Source organism: Carcharhinus amblyrhynchos, chromosome 27 (assembly GCF_965287045.1).
Source record: "Carcharhinus amblyrhynchos chromosome 27, sCarAmb.v2.hapA, whole genome shotgun sequence".
Classification (NCBI taxonomy): Eukaryota; Metazoa; Chordata; class Chondrichthyes; order Carcharhiniformes; family Carcharhinidae; genus Carcharhinus; species Carcharhinus amblyrhynchos.
This window is the reverse complement of record NC_137350.1, coordinates 3664819-3683561: the sequence shown is the minus strand read 5'-3', so window position 1 is coordinate 3683561 and position 18743 is coordinate 3664819. Positions and strand designations below refer to the sequence as shown.

The window sequence follows — 18743 nt, the reverse complement described above, 5'->3', positions numbered from 1 at the left end:
GTCACATGTAGTAGCATGCAGTGAAAAGTATTGTTTCTTGTGCGCTACACAGAAAAAAAATACCGTACATAGAGAAGGAAATGCAGAATGTAGTCTTAATGCGAGGTAGGTCCATTCAAAATTTGATGGCAGCAGTGAAGAACCTTTTCTTGAGTCAGTTGGCGCGTGACCTCAGACTTTTGTATCTTTCACCCAATGAAAGAAGATGGAAGAGGGAATGTCCAGGGAATTTGTGGTCCTTGATTAGGCTGACTGCTTTTCCAAGGCAGTGGGAAATGTCGACAGTGTCAATGGATGGGAGGCTGGTTTGCGTGATGGACTAGGCTTCTACAATCCTTTGTAGTTTGTTGCGGTCTTGGACAGAGCAGGAGCCATACCAAACTGTGATACAACTGGAAAGAATGCTTTCTATGGTGCATCTGTCAAAGTTGCTGAGAGTTGCAGTGGACATGCCAGATTTCCTTAGTTTCCTGAGAAAGAGGCATTGGTGGGTTTTCTTAACTATAGCGGATGCACAGAGAGACCAGGACAGGTTGTTAGTGCTCTAGACACCTACAAATTTGAAGCTCGACCATTTCTACTTTGTCCCCATTGATGTAGACAGGGGCATGTTTTCTTTTAAACTTCCTGAAGTTGATGACCATCTCCTTTGTTTCATTGACATCACACCAGTACTATGTTTTGTCATTGTTTGAGATCCGACCCACAATAGTGATGTCATCAGCAAACTAGAAAATTGAGTTTTAGGGGAATTTGGCCATATAGTCGTAGGTGAGTATAGTATAGTCAAAGGAGTATAGTAAGGGACTGAGGACACAGCTTTGTGGAGAACCACTGTTGAGGATGATCGTGGAGAAGGTGTTGTTGTCTATCCTTACTGACGTGGTCTGTGGGCTAGGAAGTCTAGGATCCAGATGCAGAGGGAGGAGCTGAGCCCCTGAGTTTGAAGATAAGTCACGTAGGAATAATGGTGTTGAAGGCTGAGCTATAGCCTATGAATAGGAGTCTGACATAGCTGTCTTTGTTGTCTAGGTGTTCCACGGTTGGGTGTAGGGCCAGGGAGCTAGCGCGTGCTGTGGACTTGTTGCAGCGATGTGTGAACTGCAGTCTGGGAGGCCGGAATTGATTTCATGCCATGACTAACCTTTCAACGCACTCCTTAATGATGGATGTCAGAGCCACTGGACGATAGTCATTAAGGCACGCTACCTGGCTTTTCTTTGGTACTGGGATAATGGTCATCTTCTTGAATCTGGTAGGGACCTCAGATTGATGTAAAGAGAGGTTGAAGATGTCTGCGAATACCCATGCCAGCCGGTCCGCGCAGGACCTGAATGCTTGTCCAGGTACCGTATCTGGGCCAGTTACTTCCCATGAGTTGACTTTTGAGAAGGCTGCTGTGATATCGGCAATGGCTTCCGGGATGAAGGGCATCCTTTCACTGACCTCTTGCTCAAAACAGGATGTGTTGAGCTCATTGGGGAGCGGCGCATTGGAGCCGGCAATTTTACCTGTCTTCATCTTGTAGCCGGTAATGTGTTACAGACCTTGCCACAGTCGATGGGGGGGTCGGTGTGGCTAGCCTGGGACTCTAGCTTGGTCTGGTACTGTCTTTTGGCATCTTTGATGGATCTTCTTGCATCATATCTGGGTTTCTTGTATAGGTCAGGGTCACCTGACTAGAACGCCTCAGACCTAGACTTCGGCAAGCAGTGGATATCCCTGTTCATCCATGGTTTCCAGTTGGGAAACATGCAGATTTGCTTCCATGGCACACAGTCTTTTACACATTTACTAATCAAGTCAGTTACTGTAGTTCACGCTGGTCAAAGAGTTTTTAAATATTGACCGGTCTACTGACTATGCAGCCCTGTAGGAGAGCAACCTACGAGAGCAACCCGAAGGAACTGGAGAAACAAAACCAGGTATTAGAAGAGAAGCAATGGTTCTCTCACTCGGGATTCTAATTCTCTAATCTTTTCTTTAATTTCACTCCACTTCTTAGTAGAGGTGACTAGCTCAATTAGACCAGCTAACTGATGTATTAACAATACTCCTTTCTTCTTTGTCTTGCTTCTCTTTTCTCCATATATCCACTCACCTGACGAAGGAGCAGTGCTCCAAAAACTACTGGCGTTTGCTGCCAAATAAACCTGTTGGACTTTAACCTGGTGTTGTGAGACTTCTTACTGTGTTTGAGATCTCCTGTCAAGGCTTACCCCTTTAAATTAAACCTTTTGAATAAATTACTCCAGGGCCCTTCTTTCATGATCCTCATTACTACAGAATGAGTAGTATTCAACTATAAACCACAAGAAGACTTTGTTTGCGTTGCCACTAGCCAGTGGTGCAGACTGAAAATGAGAAATGAGTTAACACACGAAAGCATAAAACTTGCCAACACTCTTCACCCACACCGGATGCATGACATCAGCTTGTTGGAGACAAAGTACATTATAGCCCATTATGCTTGAGAGATGTGGCCCATTTAATCACTGTTTTAATGCAGGGAGAACGAGCAGTCAATTTGCACATAGGGCCCCACAAAAATAATTGGATTAATAACCAAACAATCTGTTTTGTAGCGAAATAAAAACAGAAAGTGCTGGATAAATCAGCAGGACTGGCAGCATTTGTGAAGAGTTAACATTTTGAGTCTGTGTGACTTCTTCAGAGTTAAAGAGAGAGAAATGTGATGTATACTGTCACAATCCATCACATTTGCTCCTCTCTTGAATCCTGAAGAGTCATATTGACTCAAGACATTAACTGTTTCTCTCTCTCTCTCTACAGGTGCTACTAGATCTGCTGAATTTATCCACATTTTTGAGTTTATAATTTCAGTTTTCCAGCACCTGCAGTACTTTGCTTTAATTTTACTGTTTTTGTGGTAATGTTGTTTAAGTGTAAGTTTTGGCCAGGATGCTGGAGAGAGTTTCTCTGCTTTTCAAAACAGGGTCATGGGACCTTATTAATCAAAAGGTTTATCATTTGTTTTGTTTAGCTGGAATAGGTGCAATGTGTATACCTGTTCTTTCTGTGGGTAACAGTGCACACGCATATGCCACACTGCAAGCCCAACTGACAATCTTAAGTTGGTTGTCAAATTAATTTTTTTAACGCTGAAGATTATTTAGCAACTGTTGGACGCTTTTGAGTTTTGTAAGCACAAGCTAGTTGCACTATACTTTGCCCATGGCAAACAGAGGAAAGGGCGTGCTGCCTGATGTGATCCGCTAGTCTTTAGGATGTATGGCCTACGTACTAGTATCACACCAGCACTGGCTCGCTGCTTCATTCCACAGGACAATGCCTTCACCAATCAGCACCAAGCTACCTGGTTTAAATTTTCAAACAATGCTTGGCAGTTAAGTGTCAGTCACCATCACCTGGTGCATGCTCCACAGCAATGCTTCAACCAATCTGAATCCTCTTGCCAACCAATCAGCACTCTTTTCTCATACAGTATAAAGTTGTTGTTTTGCCTGTCATTGGTATTCTTGCGATTGTCCTGGTGAGCGCAAGATGAAAAGCTTTGACAAAATGTCTTTTCTTAACAATACTAAAGTTCTGTACTACCATACAAATATTATTTACTCTTTGTACTCAAATCCTCTGGTAATAAAGGCACATACCATTTGCCTTCCTAATTACACGTTGCAGCTGTATGTTAGATTTCAATGATTTATGGTCATGAAGGGTCCCTTTGGACTTCGACACTTCCCAATCTCGCATCATTTAAGAAATACTTTGCATTTCAGTCTTTCCTCCCAAAGTGGACAACTCCACATTTTTCCACACTGTTATTCCATCTGCCATGTTCTTGCCACTCCCATAATCTGTCCAAATCCCCTTGAAGCCTCCTTGCACCCTCCTCACATTGCCACCTACCTTTGTGTCATCAGGAGACTCGAATATATTACATTTAGTCCCCAGGTCTAGATGATTGATATAGATTGTGAGTAGCTGCTGCCAAATACGAATCCTCTCCCTCTCCCCATCCGCTCCCTCTCTACTTCTCCCCCCTCCCCATCCGCTCCCTCTCCAGTTCTTCCCATTCCCCATCTGCTCCCTCCCCCGCCTCGCCCTCGCCCTCCCCCGCCTCGCCCTCCCCCGCCTCGCCCTCCCCCGCCTCGCCTCGCCCTCCCCCCGCCTCGCCTCGCCCTCCCCCCGCCTCGCCTCGCCCTCCCCCCGCCTCGCCTCGCCCTCCCCCCGCCTCGCCTCGCCCTCCCCCCGCCTCGCCTCGCCCTCCCCCCGCCTCGCCTCGCCCTCCCCCCGCCTCGCCTCGCCCTCCCCCGCCTCGCCTCGCCCTCCCCCCGCCTCGCCTCGCCCTCCCCCCGCCTCGCCTCGCCCTCCCCCCGCCTCGCCTCGCCCTCCCCCCGCCTCGCCTCGCCCTCCCCCGCCTCGCCTCGCCCTCCCCCCGCCTCGCCTCGCCCTCCCCCCGCCTCGCCTCGCCCTCCCCCCGCCTCGCCTCGCCCTCCCCCGCCTCGCCCTCGCCTCGCCCTCCCCCCGCCTCGCCTCGCCTTCCCCCGCCTCGCCTCGCCTTCCCCCGCCTCGCCTCGCCTTCCCCCGCCTCGCCTCGCCTCCCCCCGCCTCGCCTCGCCTTCCCCCGCCTCGCCTCGCCCTCCCCCGCCTCGCCTCGCGAGAGAAACACGGGAGAAAAGGTCACAGGACTGCTAATTAGTTTTTAGCAACAGAAGAAAATGTTTATTAAACATTTTGAAAAATTGATTAAAATACAATACTGCTTTAGCTTAACACTCACACGTGGTTTCAGGTTACTACAGATGAGGAAATATGTTTGAAGCTGCACTCATCACATCAGCACACAAAGTCAACATTGATGGATTTCTTCTCAGAAGTTCCCCCCAGATGATTATTATAGAATCTCAGAGATTTACAGCATGGAAACAGGCCCTTCGGCCCAACTTGTCCATGCTGCCCCTTTTTGTAAAACCCTGAAGCTCATCCCAATTGCCCGCATTTGGCCCATACCCCTCTATACCCATCTTACCCATGTAACTGTCTAAATGCTTTCTAAAAGACAAAATTGTACCTGCCTCTACTACTACCTCTGGCAGCTTGTTCCAGACACTCACCACCCTGTGTGTGAAAAAATTGCCCCTCTGGACACTTCTGTATCTCTCCCCTCCCACCTTAAACCTCTAGTTTTAGACTTCCCTATCTTTGGGAAAAGAAAGCATCTTACATTGAACTCCCAGAAATGGGCTTTAAAATCTTCTCTCATAACAAAATATTCACTTAGTGATCTGCGTTCCAAAATCTAGTTCGCGTTTTCCAAAAGACCTTGTGGTCCAGTGTTTCTGCTCCACTTTTAGCAGCGATTCTGCGCCAGGAGATTTGGACCAGCTCTTTGTAACTTGGAAACATTGAAACCCTACAGTACAGAAGGAGGCCATTCAGCCCATCGAGTCTGCACAGACAACAATCCCACCCCAGATCCTATCCCCACACATTTACCCTGCTAACCCCCTAACCTACACACCCTGGGCCACCATGGGCAATTTATCATGGCCAATCCGCCTAACCCACACATCTTTGGACTGTGGGAAGAATCCGGAGCACCCGGAGGAAACCCATGCAGACACGGAGAGAAGGTGCAAACTCCACACAGACAGTGACCCAAGCCGGGAATCGAACCCAGGTCCCGGTGCTGTGAGACAGCAGTGCTAACCACCGTGCCACCCACAATATGTCCCAACTTTCCCTGGTTCTCGGAAAAGAAGTCTGTTCTCCCAATTTCAGGCGTCCTGAAATTGTCTTACTACAGCTCTCTGGATCTCTACACCTTCCTCTAGTTCCTTACCAGCGTTTTCAGGATCACTAGCCTTCCGTTAGTTTCCTACTAGTGTTCCCTTGGCAACTTCAGTTGGCTGTCGCAACCATTACTTAATTTAAGCAACTTCAAGCAGACTCAAGAAACCCAGACGATCTCTCTTCCAGTCTCCAACTCAACTAACTAGATTTTGCAACAGATTTCTGCACAAAGGGAGCTGTCTGCTCCTCCCACAGGTTGCTAGGCAATTATCAGGAGTCTGTATTCTGAAGTTCTGAAACGTGATAAGAGTCTCAGCTGGATGTTAAAATGAAACCCGCACACAGGCAAACGTTGTTTGCTCAGTCTGAAAACTAATCGCAGCTTCCTTGCGAGCTCAGAAACATTAAATTAAACCTACATTGGCTACATCTTATTTCTGAGGTTTAGCCATACAATATACATCTCTTAAAACTAACTCTGGTTTCCTAACAGTGTAGAGAGGTGGTACCAAATGGATAGTTTTCAGAGGTGATGAGATGCAGTGAATGTCTTCCTCCACACTGTCAGATCCTGAGTCCGTTTTGTACTTTTCTTTTACTTTGGAACAATTCCAAATGGTTTGCTGGGATAACATGATGATGGGTATTCATGTGTATCTCCAAGTTTCTCATCTGGACAATAAGCAAAACCATACCTTTCAGTTCCCCAAGTATTGAATGTAATAATTCCCTTCCTGGAAATAATGTTCCTGTTTGGTGATTTGGACTTACTTCCTTGTCACTACTAAGGTAATCAGTTACTTGTCAATTATTTGAGAATTCTGTATTTTCACGGCACTTTTTCTGTTTTCTACTGCAGGCCTTCATCCGACGCTGCCTGGCGTATCGTAAAGAGGACCGGATAGATGTTCAGCAACTTGCCAGTGACCCATACTTGATGCCTCATATTAGAAAATCAGTGTCCAGCACCAGCCCAGGTGTGATTGCATCAACCTCTGGATCATCTAATAACAACAGTTCAAACTGAATATGCAGACTATCCGCAGAGAGGGTACATTCAAGAAAAGGAGTACAGAATCCGTACTGGTGATATCCTGATTTTGTACCAGGTGTTTTCTCCGTGTCTGTCCACCCATGGGGAAGAACGTCCCCCACTGATTCTCCGAAGCGAGATGGACAGAGACTGCGATGCTCCAGGCTGAAGCGAGCAGGCGATGACAGAGGCTGCGAATCACGGACCATGACTGATGGCTGCTAATGAAAAGGACAGTGATCAGAATCTGCATCCTTCTCCCATGTCCCTTGGCTGTAGCCCAGACACGACCTTGGACCGAAAGTGGCTGAGTGCTGGAAGAGTAAACAAGATGGGTGTTTGTTTTTTAAAATGCTTTTAACCTCCCCACGACCCCCCACCCCAACCCGCAAATAAAATCGGAAGTGGTGACATCTGTTTCAAACGGAGCACAAATATCAGACTGGGGACTTGGGCGTTCCAAAGTTTTAGAGGCTGCCGGTTGGTGGTAGTGGTGTTCTTTATGAATTTGTTACAGACTCAATCCTGTTGGTCTTAAAAAGAAATTGGACCTTTCCTCTGCTTCCTCCCACAACCTTACCCCTGCCCCCCGCCCCCATCCTACAACCCAGATTCCTGACCATTTGTTTTCTACTCTGCTTTCTGACTCTGTTTCCACACTACTTGTTCTTGCACTGTTCCTGCTGTCCCTTTTACATGTTGCTCATTTTCTGCTCTGCTGGATGTAGATTGAGACACAGACGACACTAAGGCTTTGAAAAACCTGCCACAAGGAAAAAAAAATTTGGTTTGACGTTTGGGCTTTTATTTTGCTCCATCCGAGCGATGACTTATTTATTTTTTTTAATCCCTCCTTCTTGTTCTCCCCAAACCAGGCGTTTATGTCAGCTTTTAATTGGACCTTACTTTCCAACGGTGTTCTGCTTTTAACTGGATCATACTTTACAAAAGTTTAGTTGCCACTGCCCATTCGATGACTGAGTTACAGTACAATACCTGTGATCCTCCATTGGGTTCCATCCTTATTTTTTTTATTTTTGGGAAAGTAGCTGAAAATATTCATTGGCAAAATGCAGTTTTCCATGTCACTGGTTTTGTTTCCACCTTTTCAGTGCGGAGTGTTGTCTTTGTACATCGATGGTTGAAGTTCAGTTTTTTTTAAAAAAGACGGAGTTGAGGAGTTTAGCATCGCTCACGTCAGCTAATATTGATGTGCTGATTGGGGCACATCCTGTCCCCGTACAGAATGAGGGACCAGTTCGCCTGCCAACTGCTGATCCCTAAGCTGTCGATCAGTGCTGGGTGAAACCATGCTGATTTCCACCCTGTATCAGTGGTTGGATGCAGTCAGTCAAATGCAGTTAAAAGCCCGCTGCCCCGAGGGGATGTTTGATCTTCTGGATAAGCAGAATCCGTTTCTGAACACTTTCCCAAATATAATACTGAATGTTCCTTTTTAGTTTTGAGAGGGAAAACTAGTATCAACAAATGCAGCATTTTTATTGCTTTTTTTTAAAGAAAGGGTAAATTTCTTATTGCACCAGAGTAAAATTCAGATTAAATGAGGCAATCTGAGCTCAGACTAGTGCCAGAATTTTACAGCACCAAAGAAGCCATTTGGCCCATCGTGCCGGTGCTGCCCCAGTTTTGTTGTTTTGTTGGGTGAATAAATCCTTTGAGTAGTTTTGAATGAAATGATTATCATATTTGCTTTTACACAAATAGAAAGCGGACTCCACGTCTACAAGATGCATTATATCCATCCTGTTTCTGTTGAGTGCAGGTATTGATTTCAGTCGAGATGACCTCAGCCTGAACATGAATGATCCGAATCCTTTTCCAGGAGAGTGGTCTTGCTCCTGAACTCTCACTAGATGCATGTACGTGAAATATAGCCAACAGCAGTGACAAATTGTGCACTTGCATCTGAAGAGTGTTGACCCAGAGTGGGGAGGTACTCCACTCTTAATCATGTACGTGCTCTTGCCCTCTCTCTGCACTCTTATGTACTCCCTTTATCCTAAACTTACCCCCTCTCTTTCCCTATCTTAACCCCTCCCCCCTCTCACTTGCGCGAGTATGCCCTTTTACAGTGGCTCTCGTTAAGTACTACATTACTGTTGCTTTTCAAGCTCCAGAATTTCGATCAATAAATTCCCTTAGGTGATGAATTAGCCCTCTGGAGATCATTGAGTTTCGACCTGTGTCCTAGCATACAGCTACATTACTGGAATCAATTTTTCTCCTCTCATTCTTAACCAGGAGATGTTTTAGCGATCTTCCTTTAGTAACAAGAGGCCCTAGATCAAAATCAGAACATTTTAAATATTTTTAAAGTATTTATTTTTGCATTATACCTTGTAACCCCTTAGCTTTTAACCACGTGGTTTCATGTCCTTTCAAAATGACGAGATAAAGTGAGAAGAATGCACTTTCTTCTGGTACAGCTTAGAATTCAAGTCAAAACCTGTTGAGAAAACAATGATATTGCTTTGATACCAAAGCAAAATTGGAGTGTGGCTTTGTGTGGTGAATTGAGGAAGGAATTCTGATGATGGTCTGATAGTATTAGTTGGCCAGAGCTTAAAGCAGAATATGGAATTTACTCCACAAAATAGGTATAAGTGAACTGCAACTTCACGAACCTTGATGCAGCACAATCCACTCATTCACATGAAGAGATTTCACCACAAATCCTCCTGTTGAATTTCAAGGTTAAAATGATTGAACTCTGGAATTGGTGCTGGCTCACACAGGGACATAGCCTGACTGCGTTCTGGTCCAAAAAATAGCAAACAGCTGCATGGGTGACCGGTATCTGGTCTTTCAGTGAAGTTTCGAGTGGATCCTCTTGTCATTAAGACACTACCTGTTGTGGCATCAGCTGTGGCTCTTTCTTGTTGAAATGTGGAAAAAGTGACCATTTACTCTATGGAGTATGCTGCTGCCCAAAAATTAAACTGAACATCCCAAGGTGGTTGGCAGCCGTTGAATCGAAACATCATTGTTATTAAAAACAAGAAACCAGGAAGGATCTAGCCCCCATCAGAATGATTATCGTCAGCTGTTTTTTTGTCCAGAAAGTGTATTATTTCCTTAGCGTACAGATCCACCAGTGTCCCAAGTTTAGAGGGTGCCAGATAAAGTGGGAGCAGAACTGCCCTTTAATCTGGCTGGGTACAGCAAACTAGTGAGCAGAACTCAGTTGTGGCCGCCTTTTACTGATCATCCAGATTTAGTGGCCATTGTATCTGTGGAGAAAGTTTTACCACACTTTGAGATCCCGAATTGGAATAGAATCATCCACACTGTGCTACTGTAAGACAACCAATCCGAATTCCACAGCTTCATTCAAACACAACTATGGACAAACCAAACTGGAGTGGTTAAGTGTTATTTCTGTTTTTAAAAAGAATATATTTGGTTCCTGTACTGATTTGTGCACTTTAACTTCAGTACAATGCAGTTTGACAGTCTGTTTAAAACACATTAAGTATGTTATGAAATTGGTCTGATTTCCCTTTTTTTTTCTGATGTTTATCTGAAATTATACTCATACAGCTTCAAGTGGAGTGTAGGACATCTACAGACATTCTGGGGGAGATATTGAAGGGGATACAAAATCTAATTTTTGGTGATTACAAACAGAGGATGCATTTTGCGAAGAGTGCACTTCTGCCTAGTTGTTTAGGATTGATCCTTGTGTTCCTGGTACCCCAGCCTTGTTGAGAAGAAATTTGACTGGAATTCTTAGCATCGCCCCAGACTGTCTGTGCTTGCATTTTAGTTTCACCCAAGCCCAGTAGTGATAGTGGGGCGTGTGGCTGGAAGGAGGTTAGTAGTGATGCCGAGCTAGACTGACTTGCTCCAGATTCCAACACAAACTGGAAACTTTGCTATCTCTGGTCACGGCTACTTGGATAACTTTCCTGTGTAACCATTAATCCAATTTCCACTGTGAACAATGGGCGTCGTCATTCTGTGACAAAAGATGTTTTCTTTCCTCTCCCAGAAGCACTGATGTTGCAGATGTGCTCACTCGAGAATGATTTGCCTTACCATAAATCTAAATATCTGCATAGTTGTGCAAGAATAAATTGATATTTTTTGGAAAGAACTATCAGCCTTAAGCCACATTAGCCGATAGTTGTTCTAAACAGCAGAAATTGATCCCTGGAAATGGACTGAAGACAAGACAAGCTGGTACATGTCTCTGATGAGGTTCTTTTGTGTAGTGACTAATTCTGTTTGTGTGAAATCTGATGATATTTCTTTTCTCTGGGAGAGAGAATGTACTTAGCTTGCCAAATCCTCTATGCTTAAGGTGATGAGTCTTTTCACCTAATGTGAACACTGTTTTTTGCCACTCCCCACCCAATCCACCAAACTATAATGAGTTGTGACTGTCCATTTCAGTTTTCAATACTTATCAAAACATTAAGAAAAGTTAGTGTTTAACACATTGCTGTTGGGGCATTACAACATTTGATGCAAAGTTGCTCGATTCAAGTTTCTACACAAATCTTAAAAAGAACATTACTCTTGTACCTTTTTAAACATTGACTGGAGCTGGTTTTCTTAGAACTGCTTAATGCTTACAGTTGAATAATTACATTCATCTTAGAACTGTCCAGCAGACTTGATGTTGTTTCAATAGTGAATTTCATGACAATTTGGGTAAGTTTTTAGCAGGTTTTAAAGTGGATCTATTTAATACTGATTGGAATCACTGGACCTGTGACAGCTCCGTAACAAGATTTTAAAAAGGTACCTGATTTTCTTGGTGAATTTTTAGTCACACTAACACATGGGTTGGATCACGTATAATGTTCATTTTTTTTCCCCTGGAAATTATTTTTCAGCTAAGGAATAAAGTAACCCAGACTTTATTTTGATAAACTGGACATCAATTTTTTATGTCTCAGTTTCTTGATATACACTGCTTAATAGCAAATCACCTTTTGGTTTATTCCTCTTATTACATTTTTTTTCTATTTGGCATTTTGTGTGTCCCAGTTAGTATACTGCACATGATCAATCCTTCTGAAACTGTGTCCTCTCCCTGCTGCTCAACTCCCTGCACACCCTCCCCAAACGACGCGTCCCGTACCTTCAGCTCCCCTTATGCCTGAGTATCATTCAGCAGTTACACATGTGCAAGAACCTTGTTTTTAGAGTGTTCCTTTCAGTTTTTTTCATTGCAGCTAGTTTAAACACTGTGAATAACTCCTGGTTTGGTAAACTTTCAGACCAGTTTATTTCTCCCTGTGGTTCCTCTTTCCCAACTGTCTTTTTTTAAAAAGAGAAGAAAATGTACAAATGCCTCTATTTAACTGTATACTGTAGTGGTATGATGACGATTCTGAATTCAACTACGTGAGCCTCTTCTAGACTACAGCTTTACTTTCAATGTACAAAAGAGAAACAAAATGAAGGGGTGACGTTAAATCGGTACGGATAATTTCTTTTGAATCAAAAGGAAAGTACCGTGGAACCCCTGTGAGTATGTGTCACTGTGAAATACATGCTTGGTTAATAACCCAGTCTGTTGATGAGGGTTGCTGTGTATATTTCAAAAGATTGTATTGCTTTGACTGTGCGGATTCCAAACCGTTAGATGTCCATTGATAGCTGCTGCAGTGTAGAAATTGTTTCTTTTATTCATCTGCTAATAAATTGAACCTCATAACAAACTTTTAATATTCCTTAAATCTTTTTCTCTTGCCTGATGTTCGACATGGCCTCTGGCTGTCTGAAGGGCTTCAAGCCTTTTCACTATGTTTAGGAACTGGATGTCATAGCTAAAGAAATATGGATGCTTCACCTGTCAGATTAAAATCCGAGCCAGGAAGGGGCAGCACAGTGGTGAGCACTGCTGCCTCACAGTGCCAAGGACCTGGGTTCAATTCCTGGCTTGTGTCACTGTGCAGAATCTACATTCTCCCAGTGTCTGCGTGGGCTTCCTCTCGGTGCTCCAGTTTCCTTCCACAGTCCGAAAGACGTGCTACATTCGCCCTCAGTGTTGAGAAAAGCACAAATATTAGAGAACTTGGGGAAATAAATAGTGATGTCTTGAGTGTACATACAACAGAGGAGGAAGTGCTGGAAGTCTTAAAACGCATCAAGATGGATACACCCCGGGGACCTAATGAAGTGTATCCCAGGACATTGTAGGAAGCTAGGGAGGAAATTGTGGTTCCCCTAGAAGAGATATTTGAATGATAGTCACAGGTGAGGTGCCTGAAGATTGGAGGGTGGCAAATGTTGTGCCTTTGTTCAAAAAGGGCTATAGGGAAAAACCTGGGAACTACAGGCCAGTGAGCCTCACATCTGTAATGGGAAAGTTGTTAGGTATTTTGAGAGACAAGATCTACAGGCATTTAGAGATTCAAGGACTGATTAGTGACAGTCAGCATGGCTTTGTGAGTGGAAAAACATGTCTCACAAATTTGATTGAGTTTTTTGAAGGGGTAACTACTCTGCACAGTGACAGAGCCAGGAATTGAACCCAGGTCCTTGGCACTGTGAGGCAGCAGTGCTAATCACTGTGCTGCCTCTTCCTGGCTCAGATTTTAATCTAACAGGTGAAACATTCATATTTCTTTAGCTATGACATTCAATAGATGGGGGCAGTGCAGTTGATATTGTCTACATGGACTTTAGCAAGGCCCTTGACAAGGTACCACATGATTAGAACATAGAACACTACAGCGCAAACAGGCCCTTCGGCCCACGAGTTGCGCCGATCACATCAACACCTACCAATCCATAGACCTATCTATAACCCCCAATCCCATAAAACCCCATATACTCATCCAGAAGTCTTTTAAAAGACCCCAGCGAGTTCGCCTCCACCACCACTGACGGCAGCCGATTCCACTCACTCACCACCCTCTGAGTGAAAAACTTACCCCTAACATCACTTCTGTACTTGCCTCCCCGCACCTTAAATCTGTGTCCTCTCGTAGCGACCATTTCAACCTGGGGAAATAGCCTCTGAGAATCCACCCTATCTATTCCTCTCGACATTTTATAAACTTCTATCAGGTCGCCTCTCAACCTTCGTCTCTCCAGGGAAAAGAGTCCCAGCTCCCTCAACCTATCTTCATAAGGCATGCCTCCCAATCCAGGCAACATCCTTGTAAATCTCCTCTGTACCCTTTCAAAAGCTTCTACGTCCTTCCTATAGTGAGGCGACCAGAACTGCGCACAGTACTCCAAGTGAGGCCTGACAAGGGTCTTATAAAGTTGCAGCATTACCTCCCGACTCCTAAACTCAATCCCTCGAGTAATGAAGGCCAGTACACCATACGCCTTCTTGACCACATCCTCCACCTGCGAGGCCGATTTAAAAGTCCTGTGGACCCGGACCCCAAGATCCTTCTGCTCTTCAACACTACTAAGACTCCTGCCCTTGATAGTGTACTCGTTCATCCCATTGGTCCTGCCAAAATGGACGACTACACATTTATCCGCGTTGAAGTCCATCTGCCACTTCTCCGCCCAGTCCTGCATCCTATTTATGTCCTGCTGCAACTTCTGACATCCTTCCAGACCATCCACACCACCACCCACCTTCGTGTCATCAGCGAACTTACTTACCCATCCCTCCACTTCCTCATCTAGGTCATTTATGAAAATGACAAACAGCAAGGGTCCCAGAACAGATCCCTGGGGCACTCCACTGGTGACTGACCTCCATGCAGAAAAAGACCCATCCACAACCACTCTCTGCCTTATGCAGGCAAGCCAGTTCTGGATCCACAAGGCCAAAGGCCCTTGGATCCCATGCCCTCTCACCTTCTCAAGAAGTCTTGCACGGGGGACCTTATCAAATGCCTTGCTGAAGTCCATGTACACCACGTCCACTGCACTTCCTTCGTCAATGTGTTCAGTCACATTTTCGAAGAACTCAACTAGGCTCGTAAGGCACAACCTGCCCTTGACAAAACCATGCTGACTATTTCTGATCATGCCAAACCTCTCCAAATGCTCGTAAATCTTGTCCCTCAGAAGCCTCTCCATCAGCTTACCAACCACTGAGGTCAGACTCATCGGTCGGTAATTTCCCGGGCTATCTCTGTTTCCTTTCTTGAAAATAGGAACCACTATCTCTGCTTCCTTTCTTGAAAATAGGAACCACTATCTCTTTTCCCTTTCTTGAAAATAGGTTGTTGCATAATGTTAAACCTCTCAAAATCCAGGGTGAGGTAGCCACATGGATACAAAATTGGCTTGATGACAGAAGAAGGTGGTTATAGAGGGTTGCTTTTCAGACTGGAGGCCTGTGACCAGTGGTGTGTCTCAGGGATCGGCGCTGGGTCCAATGTTACTTGTCATTTATACTAATGATTTGGATGAGAATTTAGTAGGCGTGGTTAGTAAGTTTGCAAATGACACCAAGATTGGTGGCCTAGTGACAATGAATGTTATCTAGGATTGCAACGGGATTTTGATCAATTGGGCCAATGGGCTGATGAATGGCAGAGAGAGTTTAATTTAGAAAAAATGTGAGGTGACGCATTTTGGTAAATTGAAGCAGGGCAGGATTTACTCAGGTAATGGTAGGGTATTGGAGAGAGCAATACAACAAAGGGGTACAATTCATAGCTCCTTGAAAGTGGAGTCACAGGTGGACAGGGTGGTGAAGAAGGCATTCGGCATGCTTGGTTTCATCGGTCAGAACATTGCATACAGGAGTTGGGACGTCTTGTTGAAGTTGTACAAGACATTGATAAGGCCACACTTGGAATACTGTGTACATTCTGGTCACTATTATAGAAAGGATATTATTAAACTAGAAAGAGTGCAGAAAAGATTTACTAGGATGCTACCAGGACTTGATGGTTTGAGTTATAAGGAGAGGCTGGATAAACTGGGACTTTTTTCTCTGGAGCGTAGGAGGCTGAGGAGTGATCTTATAGAGGTCTATAAAATAATGAGGGGCACAGATCAGCTAGATAGTCAATATCTTTTCCCAAAGGAGGGGGAGCCTAAAAGTAGAGGGCATAGGTTTAAGGTGAGAGGGGAGAGATACAAGAGAGTCCAGAGTGGCAATTTTTTCAGAGGGCAGCGAGAGTCTAGAACAAGCTGCCAGAGGTAGTAGAGACGTGTACAATTTAGTTTTTTAAAAAACATTTATAGACAGTTACATGGGTAAGATGGGCATAGAGAGATATGGGCCAAATGCGGGCAATTGTGACTAGCTTAGGGGCTAAAAAAGGGGACAGCATGGACAAATTGGGCCAAAGGGCCTCTTTCCATGGTATAAATCTACCTATAACCTCTACCTGGACAGGCGCCTGCGTGTGGTGACTAGGAGATTTTCACAGTAACTTCACTGCAGTGTTAATGTAAGCCTACTTGTGACACTAATAAATGAACTGAATTACTAGCCCCGACCAAGGCTTTGATGCATTGTTATACCACAGAATCATAGAATCCCTACAGTGCAGAAGGAGGCCATTCAGCCCATCGAGCCTGCGCCAACAACAATCCTACCCAGGCCCCTATCCCCATAAGCCCATGTATTTACCCTACCAATCCCCCTGCTATTAAGGGGCAGTTTAGCAAGACCAATCAACCTCACCGCGAGTGGGGTTGATTGGTCATCTTTGGATTGTGGGAGGAAGCTGGAGCACCCGGAGGAAACCCACACAGACACGGGGTGAACATGCAAACTTAGCACAGACAGTGACCCAAGGCTGGAATTGAACCCTGGCTGTGTGAGGCAGCAGCGCTAACCACTGTGCCACCTGTGCTGACTATGCTAGTTCTTAATATATCCAACGTGCTTCTGTGTAAGAAGGAAGCAGTATCTGACTTGCTATTTAAAACATAACTATTCTTTAAATGATTCAAAGCTTGCTGTAGGGAGATGTAGTGGAGAGTGTCCTAATTTAGGAGAGTATAGACTGTAAATGAAAAGAATGACTTGTATTTAAAAACATTGTTCATAACCTCAGGACATCCCAACAGCAAACAATTTTTTTTTGCGATCGGTATTGCAATCAATGAAAGCTGCAGCCAATATATACACAGCAAGCTTCAAGAAACAGCAATTTGAGAATGACCAGCTCACCTGTTTTAGGGATAAATGTTGGTCAGGACACACTGAATAGATCCTCTTGACTGATTCTGCTGGCAACTGGGTATGTAACTGAGTCAATACATTGTTCTAACGTCCCCTCATCAGACGTATATTATTTGAAACAGTTCTGCATGACCTCATTTTATGGTCCAAGCCAAATGGAATCAGAGACTGAACTGGACTAGCCATATTAAATACCATGGTTAGTTACCAAGAGTAGATCAGAGGCTGGGAATCCTGTAGCAAGTAACTCAATCTCTTGACTCCCCAAAGCCTGTCCACCACCTACAAGGCACAAGTCAGGATTTGCTTGGATGAGTATAGCTCCAACAACACTGTGCGCAGTTCTGGTCGCCTCACTATAGGAAAGACGTAGAAGCTATTGAAAGGGTACAGAGGAGATTTACAAGGATGTTGCCTGGACTGGGAGGCATGCTTATGAAGTTAGGTTGAGGGAGCTGGGTCTCTTTTTCCTGGAGAGACGAAGGTTGAGAGGCGACCTGATAGAGGTTTATAAAATGTTGAGAGGAATGGATAGGGTGGATTCTCAGAGGCTATTTCCCCGGGTTGAAATGGTCGCTACGAGAGGACACAGATTTAAGGTGCGGGGAGGAAAGTACAGAAGTGATGTTAGGGGTAAGTTTTTCACTCAGAGGGTGGTGAGTGAATGGAATCGGCTGCCGTCAGTGGTGGTGGAGGAGAACTCGCTGGGGTCTTTTAAAAGACTTCTGGATGAGTATATGGGGTTTTATGGGATTGGGGGTTATAGATAGGTCTATAGATTGGTAGGTGTTGATGTGATCGGCGCAACTCGTGGGCCAAAGGGCCTGTTTGTGCTGTAGTGTTCTATGTTCTATGTTCTATGTTCTAACACTTAGGAAGCTTGACACCATCCAGGACAAAGCAGAGAGCTTAATTGGCACCCCACCCACAAACATTCACTCCCTCCATCACTGACAAACTCACCAAGGCTTGAAGGGTTAGCACTGCTGCCTCACAGCACTGAGGACCTGGTTTTAATTCCTGGCTTGGGTCAGTGTGTGGAGTCTGCGAGTTTTCTTCGTGTCTGTGTGGGTTTCCTCTGGGTGCTCCAGTTTCCTCCCACAGACCGAAAGATGTGCTGGTTAGGTGCATTGTCCATGCTAAATTCTCCCTCAGTGTACCCGAACAAGTGCTTGGATATGACCTATAAAAGGTGAAGGGGGAAAAGTCTGTGTGGAACCGGAAGACATGGCAGAGGTGCTTAATGTGTACTTTGCCTCGGTATTCACGGTGGAAAGTGATCTGGGAGGTTGTACTACAGGTTTGCAGCAGACTGAAAAGATTGAGAATGTGGATATTAAGAGAGAGGATGTGTTGGAACTTTTAAATTCTATCAAGATAGATAAGTCGCCGGGACCAGATGGGATGTACCCCAGGTTATTGTAGGAGGTGAGGGAAGTGATTGCAGAGCCCCGGCGATGATCTTTGCGTCGTCAATGGAGACGGGAGAGGTTCCAGAGGATTGGAGGATTGCGGATGTGGTTCCTATTTTCATCCATGTGGCTACCTCACCCTGGACCTTGTGAGGTTTAACATTATGCAACAACCTATTTTCAAGAAAGGGAACAGAGATAGCCCAGGAAGTTACCGACCGGTGAGTCTGACCTCAGTGGTTGGTAAGCTGATGGAGAGGCTTCTGAGGGACAAGATTTACGAGCATTTGGAGAGGTTTGGCATGATCAGAAATAGTCAGCATTGTTTTGTCAGGGGCAGGTCGTGCCTTACGAGCCTAGTTGAGTTCTTCAAAAATGTGACTGAACACATTGACGAAGGAAGTGCAGTGGACGTGGTGTACATGGA

At 44.9% G+C, this 18743-nt stretch overlaps 1 protein-coding gene across 1 annotated transcript in view; it reads left to right on the top strand.

Annotated features, from left to right (window-relative positions):
* The window catches only part of tlk2 (tousled-like kinase 2), a 159145-nt gene extending 146641 nt beyond the window's left edge, over positions 1-12504 (top strand). Inside the window, exon 21 of the mRNA XM_080213883.1 lies at positions 6638-12504. Within this exon, the coding sequence (XP_080070009.1) occupies positions 6638-6805 (168 nt within the window). The 3' untranslated portion in view covers positions 6806-12504. The remainder of the gene's footprint in view (positions 1-6637) is intronic.
* The last annotated feature ends 6239 nt before the right edge of the window (positions 12505-18743 follow it).